Below are 12,238 nucleotides of genomic sequence, written 5' to 3'. Positions count from 1 at the left end.
TATCTTTTATCAATATTTTGTGTATTTTTTTGGGTGAATTGTATCAGTTCAGAGAATTTCCATTTGAAGCTGACTGTTTTAATGGCATTTTTACGGCCATCTCTATTCTCTTCTGGTGTGTTGACTCAGGGTAAGATCTAAAACCTGCAGTACACCGGCCCTCAAGGCCTGGAGTTGGACACCCCTCTTGTATTGTGTCTATAGTGTCCATGACTGCAAGTTGAAAAAAGCTGAACCATCAGAAAGTCTAAAGTTTTGCTGCCAAACCCTGTACATTTATGAGTGTGGAATGATGCAACTACAGGGATTTCAAATCAAAGTAGCATATATGAGTGTGAGAAACCCTTTTCTCTTGCATAGTTTCATTCGGTTTTCTTTTTGTTGTTGTTGTTTTACAAAAAACAGGGAAGTCTTTACTGTGGCATTATGTCTTAAATGTATCAATCGGAGAAACATTTCTGCGTTTGTGACCCGTGTCTTTGAAGTACAGCGATACAGGAATGTTTCCCCACTTCTTGTTACTTCAGGAAATCAAACAATAAATAGCTGAAATACTGATCCTTTGGATTTCCTGACAAAGACCAAATAATTTAGCTTTGGCCCACGGACAGACATAAGCAGGAAATGGACACAGAATTACACAGTGATTGCTACGTTTTCCTCTTTTGTTTTATTATTCTAGACCATAACTGCACTTAAGATGATTTAAAAAAAAGTTTGAGGCCTCCCGCTCCTTAAGCTCTGAGTCACATTGTTTGTCTATACAGGCTCCTCCACATCTCTGTGGACGTTTCTGTTTACACAAAACTCACTTATTTTGTTGTGCTTCATAGCCGAGTTACACTTGCTTAGAAGAAGCTAAGAGAAAGGATTTCAGCCTTTCACCCACACGCAGTATTTGAGTGTGTGCATGTGAACATGAACAAAGATTCGGATCACACATTAACTGGCCACAGCTGGTTATGGATGTGTAATGTCAGCTTCGATTTTCTGTTACAGTCATGTAAAAACACCTCTGGAGCACTGAAGGCAAGCTAACTGCCCATGTTGCTATTTCACTTTATCCATCACACGAACAGCTGCTGTCATTTTGGCAAGCCAGTCTCCGTGACTCTTATCTTTTATCACTCAGATATTAATCTCTTGTATATGTGGCCTACATCAGCCTGTATTTGAATATGCAAAAAAACATTTGTATAATTCTTAAAAAAAACAACAAAAAAAAAAACATATATATATATATATATATATAAAACATGATCCTCACCATGGTCATGCCAAGCACGAGTGGGGTTACATAGTAGATGGGCGGCTGATTGCCCTCGTGCAATGTGTAGAAAAGATCTATCCAGCACACAATCCACAGCAAAAAGCCAAATGCCTGAGAGCAAACCGAGAGACGAAGGGAGAGAAAACAAACATTGAATTATATAAAAACAAAGAAATAAGACACAGAAGTCAAAGCCATCAAAATATGAGGAGATTTCTGGCCAGTCTTGTGCTTGGTTTAGTTCGTTAGTTAGTTTGTAATATATTTATTTATACTTCAAGTTCTAGACGCTCTCTGCTGGTCGAGTTAATGTGATGATATATGATAACATGTATGATAACCTGAAAATCATTTAACCATCTAAAACAGAGAAACAAAGTACTCGGTTACTAAAATTGATATACTCTAGTGCAACCTTAGTTTGCAGGACGTTACTAGAAATCAAACACATAAAAGAGGCTTTAAAAACTGCATTCATAGAACATGAAATGCTCCTCTTTGTACTGCGGTTATACCATATATGAGAAACAGATTACATATTATTCAGTAATTATTTAAATAAATGAACACAATGTACAATTTATAGACACTAAACGTGAATATATGAAAGATAAATGTTGAATCTAACATGGTTCAGTATTGGACCCTCGGGTTTTTATTTTATAGACATGAATATACGAATTATCTTGCAAAATCTCACATATTGCAGTACCTCCCAACTAGTTTTAAACACAATAATGTGTACTATGTGACATTACCATACACTGAACTATAATAAACTAAAGTGATGTGTATGAAATGCTCTCTCACCGTCTTGAACCTGTTCAAAAGTGACATCATGATGTATCCTTTCTTGTTCTTCTTGAGACAGAAGATGTAGATTGGGCTGACAGCCCACAGATAGATGCACTGCACCCATGAGAGAACAGAGAGCTGAAAACACTCTGGGAGGTCAGGCCAACTGGAATTAAATGTCCGGTTGGATACCTGTGGACACAAGAAAACAGCGGTTTAGTTTACATGCCTACATCTCACTGAAAGACCCACAAAGCTAACACCTTGTCTAAACTGCACAAGCTGGAATCCCACCTCCACAACCTACAGAATTTAATCACACCAACTGGTTTCCTTAAGTTAAAACTCTTAGTAAACATCTTGTGAACATCTGCTCATTGCTACAAATTGGGGGGCAGGAAAACATGATGTGCTGGCCTGCAATAATATTAAATCTATAACTTCAAAGGTGACCAGTTGGTTAGCTACCCAGTGGAAGAAAGTTTTGTGTCTTTGTTTGTTTTATATCTGATGTTTGGATTTAAACTACACATATATATATCCAGTGAAAGTAACCTGGCATTGTGTTAATCACTTTCCTTAATAATCAAACTCAAATTCAATCAGTATGAGGATAAATGTCAGGATAATTTGGGGATTTTAATAATTTCTTTGAACTGGATATTTAAAAACTTCAAATTACCATAATATTCACGATCATAATGGGTATATGGGCAAACTGCATTCAATACAGTTTTATTTATCTAACGCCAACAGGACTTTATTTTGTAAGGTAAATGTGCATTAATACTGTGGATAATGTTCACCTTGTCATTTTGACTTTTCATCCAACATTTTTTACTTTAAGATTAAAGCCTATCGGCCAATAATATCTGCCGATTGATAAATCAGTCCGCGTCTATTTTAGATGAGCCGACACTGGTCCACAAACTGCACTGACGGGAAAGCAGAGTGCAGTCCACCTGCATTAGTAGCAATGGAGGTTAAGAAACATGTACAAAGTGTGCACCACTTCGGATAATGTGTAAATATTAAAACCTTTAGCATGACGTGTCAAAGACAGATGGCTCGTTTACTTGCAGCTGAAGAACAATATCTGATTAGCCCAGAGGACATCCGGAGGAGAACGCCAAGTAAACATTCGCAGATACGCAACTCTGACAATGCAGTTATGGTGCTCCCACACGGCTGAAGGCCCACCCACAGATCGAACCAAGATAAACACAGCTGCCAGCATCTAACCACTCTTCATACCTTGCCACGCCCATCTGCATGGCTAAGTGTGTGCTTGCGCATGTGTGTGTGGCTGTAGAATGTCCCTCTCCACTTCAGATAGTCTTAACATTGCTCAAGAGCGAGCATTGAAACCAGTGGTTCTGCTAATCTTCTTAAAGATTTCCCAGACCGTGAACGTGAGCCTTATAAACTTGTTATTTTTAAACCTAAATTCATGAACTTCTCCCAGTGTGTGTTTGCAGTTTTTACCACAAAAAAATGTATGCACTTTAGCTCCAATAATGACAGGAAACTAAAAGAATTCTCAGACCGTGAATGTACTGTTTATCAGCAGGGTTTCTCCATTTCACAGTCCAAACAGAAATGAATTTTCTGACTCACAGGATGTTAAAGTCCACAAGCCAAAACAATAAGCTGTATTTTACCATCAGATACACATTTACTTCAGTACATTGTCATAGAGATAATAATCTATTATGTTTAACATAAACTTTAGGAAGAAGCTGCAGCAAAACTTCAGCAAAATTATTTTACTCAGTGTAGCTCAGTGAGTGAGCAGATGATCATATGCTACCATCGTGGCTCAAGAGTTGGCAGTTCGCCTTGTAATCGGAAGGTTGCCGGTTTGAGCCCCGGCTCCGACAGTCTCGGTCGTTGTGTCCTTGGGCAAGACACTTCACCCGTTGCCTACTGGTGTTGGTCAGAGGGCCCAGTGGCGCCAGTGTCCGGCAGCCTCGCCTCTGTCAGTGCGCCCCAGGGCAGCTGTGGCTACAGTGTAGCTGCTATCACCAGTGTGTGAATGGGTGGATGACTGAATGTAGTGTAAAGTGCAATACAAATACTGGCCATTTACCATATGCTGTATGATGGGACAGCAGTATTCCCCACTTTCCTGCCTAGATACACAGTCTCTATCCATAAAAGGCCAAAAGAATAATCTTAAAAATAAAAAATATTTCACTCAGTGGTTAATCAATATAAACCTGAAAACAAACTATTCTAAATCATGCAGGCCTACAGACAGGTCAGTGACCCGCTGTAACTGCCAGTCTTTTAGGAAAAATCCAATTCCAACCAACTGGCAAGTGGTTGCAGCTTCCTAGCTCTTACTAGATGAAATTGGTTGTAAGAAGGCATGTGTTGGTGCATTAAAGACCACCCTGCAAATGCATTGGTTGCTGCACACAGTCCTTTCTACTGAAAAAACATGTTTCAAAAGGTGCAGCTTTTACTTTGAAGGTAAACGTACTCCATTTCAGGTCAGCATCACATTTTTTCCTAGTTTCACAACCGCTCTGTGGTTAGTTAGCAAATGTTTGCAAACAATCATCTTCTATGCAAGCTAACCCTAACCTAGGTTAGGTAATCTGCTAGCAATCACAAGGAGAATTTCTGTGGAGCAACTCTGTTGTCACTGATATCACCCAGCGACAGACAGCAACCTGTAGTAACCACTTGCAAACTGCAGGGGGAAATACACTTTCTTCCATAGTGAGTTGACGTTGCCAAGGAATCCCCAACTAGTCTCTCGGTCTGGGTCCAAAGAATCCAAAGTTCCAGATTTGCTGAAGATTTATCAAAATGTTAATACTACGAAAAGGAATCTGTTTGGGATTGTTTTGGTTTTAAACTGCTCAATGAAGCATTTAGATAAAAGGACACCTTGGTGCTCCTACAAGGACAAACAGATAGAGGGAACATGCTGTTAAATGCTCAGTATGCACAACCTGAACCCTGCAAATAAAGCTCGGACAGTCTCGGTCGTTGTGTCCCTGGGCAAGACACTTCATCAACAGCCTACTGGTGATGGCCAGAAGGGCCGATGGCGCAATATGGCAGCCTCGCTTCTGTCAGTGTGCCCAAGGGCAGCTGTGGCTACAACTGTAGCTTGCCTCCACCAGTGTATGAATGTGAGTGTGAATGAATAGTGGTATTGTAAAGCGCTTTGAGGGGTCCCGAAAAGCGCTATATAAATGCAATCCATCATTATTTTTATTATTATTAACAAAGAACACTGGGTGCTAATGGCATTATATCAGCTTCAATAGTTTGGACTGGTGTAACCAGTCCAAGCTCTTAACCCTGTATAACATACAAGTTGTCATTTTTAACTTCACTTTTTATGAAAATAACACAGGGAAGTGAAAGTGTGGCATGCTAATTAGTGAGAAGTGTCAACAGGTGGCTGTTGTCACCTGTGGATACAACTGTGTTAGCGCCCGTTTCCATTTAAGCTAACCATCTCCTGTCTGGACTAATACATTTATCACACAGGCATGAGAACAGCACCAATCTTCTTCTCTGGTTCTCTGGAACAAACAACTTTTTTTTAAATGATCCATTCAGGTTTACCTGACACATGGAGGACTACTGCAAGCAGATGTTACTTTTCACCTAAATGAAGTAGTGACTTCTGCATGCTTTGCATTGCAAATGTGCGCATGACACAGCAACTAATAGGTCCTCCTCTCCATTTCTCCTTTCTTCAGGTCAACCTGAGCAGCAGGACAACATATTATTTGTGTTCAGATTGTAGTATGTAAAACACTGCTGGTGTAAAAGTGTAAAAGTGGTGTAACTGTAAAAGCTTAAAATATTACAACTCTGTGTGTCAACTGATATTGATTAAGGAAAAACAAGTTAACAAAATGTGTTTTAGAAGCCTTAAGAAACACCAGAGGCTTCTATCAAGCAGGAGATTAATGAAAGGGAAGAGACAAGCTACTTTCAACACTGCAGCTGCTACTAAAGGCAGACTACCGGTACTAGACTTCATTCTGTTTCACAGACTTTCAAGGTCGTTGTCTTCGCACTAAAGACCTGAATGCTGAGACTTTAACAAAAGGCGAGATGTAAAGGTTCAGAGAGCAGGAGGATTTCTTTTCACAAGACTGAGATAAAATATTAGTAGAAGCAGAAGCAGACCGGAGTGTTAAACTGCAAGCCAGATAATTTTCTCCCTTATGAGTCTCATCATGTGGTAATACCGATCACACTGAGCGATAAGAGCCAGGAAAGATTCAATAGCGGCATTTGACTTAAACATCCTGGTACATCGGCTTCATGGTAATCAAATCAATCTGATTTATACAGAAGCTGCTCTCTCGACTCATCAGGAAACGTGTTATCTTTGACTAAAACCACAAAGAAGAAAATTGTGTCACTCTGCATGTCAATCACGCTCGTTAATCAGAAGTCATTAGCTATGAGAATATCCTGCTTAATTCTATTTTCTTAATCTTAGAATTACTAAATCTGATTTAGTGATCAGTTTGACCCAAAACAAGTGGATGAGACCATAAACCAGGGGTCTCTGGCTTAAATGAGCTGTGGGCCACTGCTGGCACTGTCATCTCATTTCAGGGAACTTTGCTGTTCAAGTAGTACAAAAAACTAAACAAAGAAAACACACACAGAAAATTTAGTGTTTTGTTTGTTTTTGAAATTTCAAATATTGTCTACGAAGACAAAACTGCAAATGCAAACACAATTTTCCCCTCACTCTTAACCAACTGAAGCCTTTTATTGAACTACCAAATAAACAAATTGGTCCTCTGTTTCTGGCCACACACGTGGCCGCACTTCTGCTATAAATTTGTTCGTATTTACCAAAGTAAGAATGCAGACTTAAGTGTACACATTAGTTTCTCACTGATAGTGAAAGCTGTTTTCTCTACAAAGAACTGAACTAACACAGCCAATCCCTCCACATGTCTGTGCTCCCCACATGCTTGTTGCCTCCATATTAAATATTTTGTTGCTTTTTAAAGAACTTATTTTAACATTGCACTCAACAACGAACAAATCCTTCCTAAAAAGAAAAAAAAAGAAAAGTAACTTCAAAGGCCAAATTGCATTTTATTTCTTCAGGTCAATGTATCAGCTCAAGTAGGGGTGACGTGGGCCGCAAGTTTGGCCACTGCCATAAACTGATCAACAACATCAGAAGTAGGGCTGCTCAATTAATCGAATTTTAATCACGATTACGATCTGGGCTTTCAACGATCATTAAAAATGACTGAGCCGATTATTAGCCCCTCCCTCATTTATCCGCGACACCTTAAAGGCCGGTCCGTGAAAATATTGTTGGGCATAAACCGTCCGTGGCGCAAAAAAGGTTGGAGACCGCTGATTAAGAGGACCCGAGGGAAGCTCGGAAAGCTAAGCAGAAGTTATTTGGAGAGTGACTGCCGTTGGTTGAAAAGAGAGTTTAAAAAAAAAAACTTCAGTGGTGTTGCGCACTATTTTATATTATTTTTTAAAGTCATTGTAACCCTTTAAAGCCGGTCAGAGCAGCACGCTCCGTTTTGCGTAACTATTTTTAAATCCCTGTAGAACCTGAACCGTGTAAGCTAGCGCAATAATTTGTTTTGCATATGAAACCGGAGGAGTTGTACTTACATCTGATGCCATCAGCTTGTCCTCGGTCACGGTTTCGTTCCACATATAGCTTTGCAAAAATTGCATAAAAAGCGCTTGCAGGAACAAAAACATAATATTCCAGAAACACGCTTTGCCGTTCCTATCAGCTGTTCGTAACACTTCCCACAGTGAAATGATGCACCTGCTGTTTTCTTTGCAAATTTGCATCATAGGATTGTTTTTTGTTTTTCCTGCAGTATATAAAAATTGCTGTATCTCCAAAATAAAACTATGAAGACACTCAAAATAAATTTCCTGTTGTTGTAAACTATTTTTTGCAACTTTTTTGTATTTAAAGTTTTGAGGGATAAACCTCTTAAATTTGTCCAAGTAGAAATATATGTAAACAAAACAAAAGCGATTTTCAATTTTTTTTGTAGTTTATTGCACTTTTTTGCAATTTATGTAATTACTATGGACTTAATGCATACATATTATTAAAATATGGGCTATAACAGTTGTATTGATGTATAGCAACTTGAAATGCTCCCACAAATGTATGGAACGCCAGGACTGCCATAATGAATTAATTAAATACACCATTAAATAATTAATTAAATGTGTCAATAATTAATTACAATTGGAATTAATTAATTAAATAAATAGTTATGACACATGTAATTAATTAATTATTGACACATTTAATTAATTATTTATGTATTTCACATTTTAATTAATTATTGACACATTTAATTAATTATTTAATGATATATTTATTTATTTCATTTTGGCAGTCCTGACGCCTGGCTCTCGTCATGAAATAATTTTATCTGTCAGCCTCACCCATCAAACTCAGGGGGCGGGGTTAACGCTGCCCATGCAGCTTCTCTAACATTTGATTGGTTGCCGTGCAAAGTAAGTCAAAACAGGTCGATCCTAGATAATCGATTGCTTGTGTAGACTTGGGGCAGCCAGTTATCCCAGAATGCAGATCAAATCACAGGCAGCAATGGTGGTGGTGTAGTTTTAAAATACCCCGTTTTTCTGTCACCAGCTACACTTTTAACAGTGTTTTAGCCGCGAATGTCGCGCCGTATGTCTGGTCAGGTTGTCAACATAGAACATGCTTGCAAAAGTGCTCAGATGTTTTCAGAGATTTCACTAGCTCTGCTAACAGTTAGCATGCAGAGTGCACCCAGGGGGTTACGTTAACCGGTTTGTTTACATATTTCACTCTCCGTGTTCCACATGTTGCATTCGCAGATTCTCATTTTCACCGAACGATCGTCTCTTTCCGCCTGGTCTTGTGTCTCTGTGCTTCTGTAACATAAAGAACGAGCTGACATTTTTCTCACGAAACCAGCGATCAGCTCAGCAGACCCTCAGTTTACCTGCATGCATCCTCCTCCTCATCTGTCAGCTGTTTAACACCTGCTGCTAATTCAAGAAACACGCCTAGTTACCTGGTGATAGTCACAGTTTAACTGGGCAGCCGGTGCTCGATATAACGCAATGTCAGCGCATTTTTCTGCACAAGATATGTAAATATAGTATTTTCCCCGAGCGCAGAGCTGCTGGAGCTTGTTTCCTTACAGAGCACTTTATAGGCGAGCCAGCTTTATCAGCGGCTGATGTCCAATCACCGGCACACAGCTTTGAAACCTCAGCTGAGTTTTAGCTCTCAGTGGTTAAACGCTGGACTTCATTCACTCAGGTTCTGTCTGTCGGGTCACGTTTACTTCGCTGTTTTATTTACAACTGAGCAAATCGGTTTGGCTGAGGTTAAAGTTACGTTTCATAACTGCATAGTTTCACAGACGTTTAATGGTTCACTGGCACATGTGTTAGACTGAACTATCATCTAAATATCATCTGTTTTTTAATAGTTATTCAACTGTATTCTAAGCACCAGCTGTCTGTTAGAATGTGATTTTTTTTCTCTCTCTGTTGTCAGAGGTATAAAAATGCGCAGGAAAATCTGACATGCATGGCGAACTTCACCGACGATATTTAGGGAGGAATAAACACACATCAAACATAAATGAACCATTTGCCTGTCTCCATAATTGAGAGCATTTTCTCTTCTTATCTCAACACTCTCTCTCCTTTTTTTTTTTTTTTTTTTTTTGCTTTTTCGGTCATGTTATGTTTACCTGTCAAAGGCTTGTTACAAACTATGAAACACATTGTGCAGACTTCTGGATGTTAGAAGAAAACGAATACTGCTCATGAAGGAGACTAAAGGCAGGAAGGTGTCCTTTAAAACTAAACATGTTAATAGGACCTCCCTATTTATATCATAGTTTATGATATAGCATGTGTATTTCAGTAATAGCCTGCTGAGGCCACTATACGTGCTGGCCTCATATCAAATGTGAAGGCAGACTGAGTCTATGTTTGACGTTTGTTTATATCTAATCTTCCTTTTCAAACATTTAAACAGCAGCGAGTCTGCAGCTGAGGGAATACAAATTCAAATTGTCGGAACAGGTTTGCTCGTTTCTTGGATTCATTTGGTGATTTATTAAATGTATAACTGTTATTCTAATCTGCTGCTGAGTCTCTTACACTTTTCTTTATGCTGTATATTTTCACGTCTCTGGAATAGTTGGCAGTTAGATAGTCAGCTGGGAAACTTTGTGTTAACTCATGGAGCTGAGGATATCGTGGATATGCTGACCTCGCTGCGTGGTGTACAGAGCGAGGTCAGCATGATTAATATTCACAATAAAAATATTAGCCGAACATCATGAAGTCTGTATGTGTTTCATAGTGTCGAACAACCTTTGTACAGTTAAAGCCAGCAGTTACTACATGACGGAAACACCAACGTTATCTCTTTTATGTGTTTATACACAGGTCACGCTGATTACTGAACAAAAACCCAAAGATCAGATGTTAAACAGATTTATTTGCTCTCTCTCCTCCTTAAACATGTTTTTAATGTTAGTTATAATTCAGAATTGGCGACTGAAACACGTAGGACACATAAGAACATCAGGAAATAAAACACCGATAAATATAACCTCAGTAAAAGAAGTCAGCGGGGGTTACTACAGCTGTGTACCGGGGCCTGCGCTTTGTCGGTGGGATTGCTTGCGAGGCGAGCGGGTCTATCCCACGCTTTGCCGTGAGACTGGGACGACATCTCCGAAATCATCGAAACACTTTTGCAAAGAGGCTGTATCTTGACAAACTGACCAGACACATGAAGATTAAACCACTACATTCTCGGCTAAAAAAATATTAAAACGGTATTTGGTAACACACAAACAGGGTTTTTCAAAGCTCAGTTCTGTTAGCTTCCACATGCCGGTTGTTGTGTGCTAGAAACAATGGCCACCAGGCCAAAGCAATGGTTTTGACTCGATCAGCGTTAACCCCGCCCCCTGAGTTTGATGGGTGAGGCTGACAGATAAAATAATTTCATGATGAGAGCCAGGCGCCAAGACTGCCAAAATGAAATAAATAAATATATCATTAAATAATTAATTAAATGTGTCAATAATTAATTAAATGTGTCAATAATTAATTAAATGTGAAATACATAAATAATTAATTAAATATGTCAATAATTAATTAATTAAATGTGTCAATAATTAATTAAAACGTGAAATACATAAATAATTAATTAAATGTGTCAATAATTAATTAAATGTGAAATACATAAATAATTAATTAAATATGTCAATAATTAATTAATTAAATATGTCAATAATTAATTAAAACGTGAAATACATAAATAATTAATTAAATGTGTCAATAATTAATTAATTACATATATCATAACTATTTATTTAATTAATTAATTCCAATTGTAATTAATTATTGCCACATTTAATTAATTATTTAATGGTGTATTTAATTAATTCATTATGGCAGCCCTGGCGTTCCATACAAATGGCACTACAGCATGTAAAAAAATAATATAAGCTCTGGTGGACTTGGTTCTATAGTAGGTCTTAAAGGGTTAAATAAATATCGTCAAATAATCGTGATCTCAATTTCAGTGAAAATAATCGTGATTATCATTTTTGCCATAATCGAGCAGCCCTAATCAGAAGACACTGCAACAAGTAACAAGATCCTGGTGGCCATTAAAAAGAATGCAGCTTTAAGGCACTTCACGCTGGCTTTCTTTCTAACACTAGTATAGAACAGACTGAATAAGACAGTATTCATGCCATATTAACATGAACAAATAAACAAAGTAAAATCACTAAACCACAATGACAAACATTCTAATTAAAAGGTCTTTTAACAAAAATTTTAGCCCCCTCTCGTCTTTTTTTCTTGAACTTTTGATGTTGTAAAATCAAAACACCCTGTGAATCCAAATAAATCATTTGCAGAATATCAGAAAGTGAAAAGCTTTATATCTGAAATTATGGAGCAATATAAAAGATCACTTTATCACCTGAGCTTCAAGTACTACCACTTTCAAATACAACGAGCGATGCAGCTTACAGTAGTACAAAATCTCTACTGTACATGCTGGCAGTTTGACTTTTAATACAACCAGTGAGTCAGAGCTGCTCTTTCCTCGCTGAGACTCGCTGTCTAATTTGTTTAGAC

General features: G+C 38.2%; 1 protein-coding gene across 4 annotated transcripts in view; it reads right to left on the bottom strand.

Moving 5' to 3' along the window:
• Window positions 1-12,238, bottom strand: part of abcc3 (ATP-binding cassette, sub-family C (CFTR/MRP), member 3) — a 61,369-nt gene that overhangs the window by 38,088 nt on the left and 11,043 nt on the right. For all 4 annotated transcript variants that reach the window (XR_013099776.1, XM_012920847.4, XM_004557471.4 and 1 more), the window contains exons 2-3: window positions 2,081-2,257; window positions 1,268-1,381 (exon numbers count right to left, since the gene is read on the bottom strand). Coding sequence is in view for 3 of the 4 variants with exons in the window: in XM_012920847.4 (XP_012776301.1) it covers window positions 1,268-1,381; window positions 2,081-2,257 (291 nt within the window). In the remaining variant the exon portion in view is untranslated. The remainder of the gene's footprint in view (window positions 1-1,267; window positions 1,382-2,080; window positions 2,258-12,238) is intronic.

This window comes from Maylandia zebra, linkage group LG8, assembly GCF_041146795.1.
Source record: "Maylandia zebra isolate NMK-2024a linkage group LG8, Mzebra_GT3a, whole genome shotgun sequence".
Classification (NCBI taxonomy): domain Eukaryota; kingdom Metazoa; phylum Chordata; class Actinopteri; order Cichliformes; family Cichlidae; genus Maylandia; species Maylandia zebra.
The sequence above is the reverse complement of the archived record's forward strand: the minus strand, read 5'-3'. Positions and strand labels throughout refer to the sequence as shown.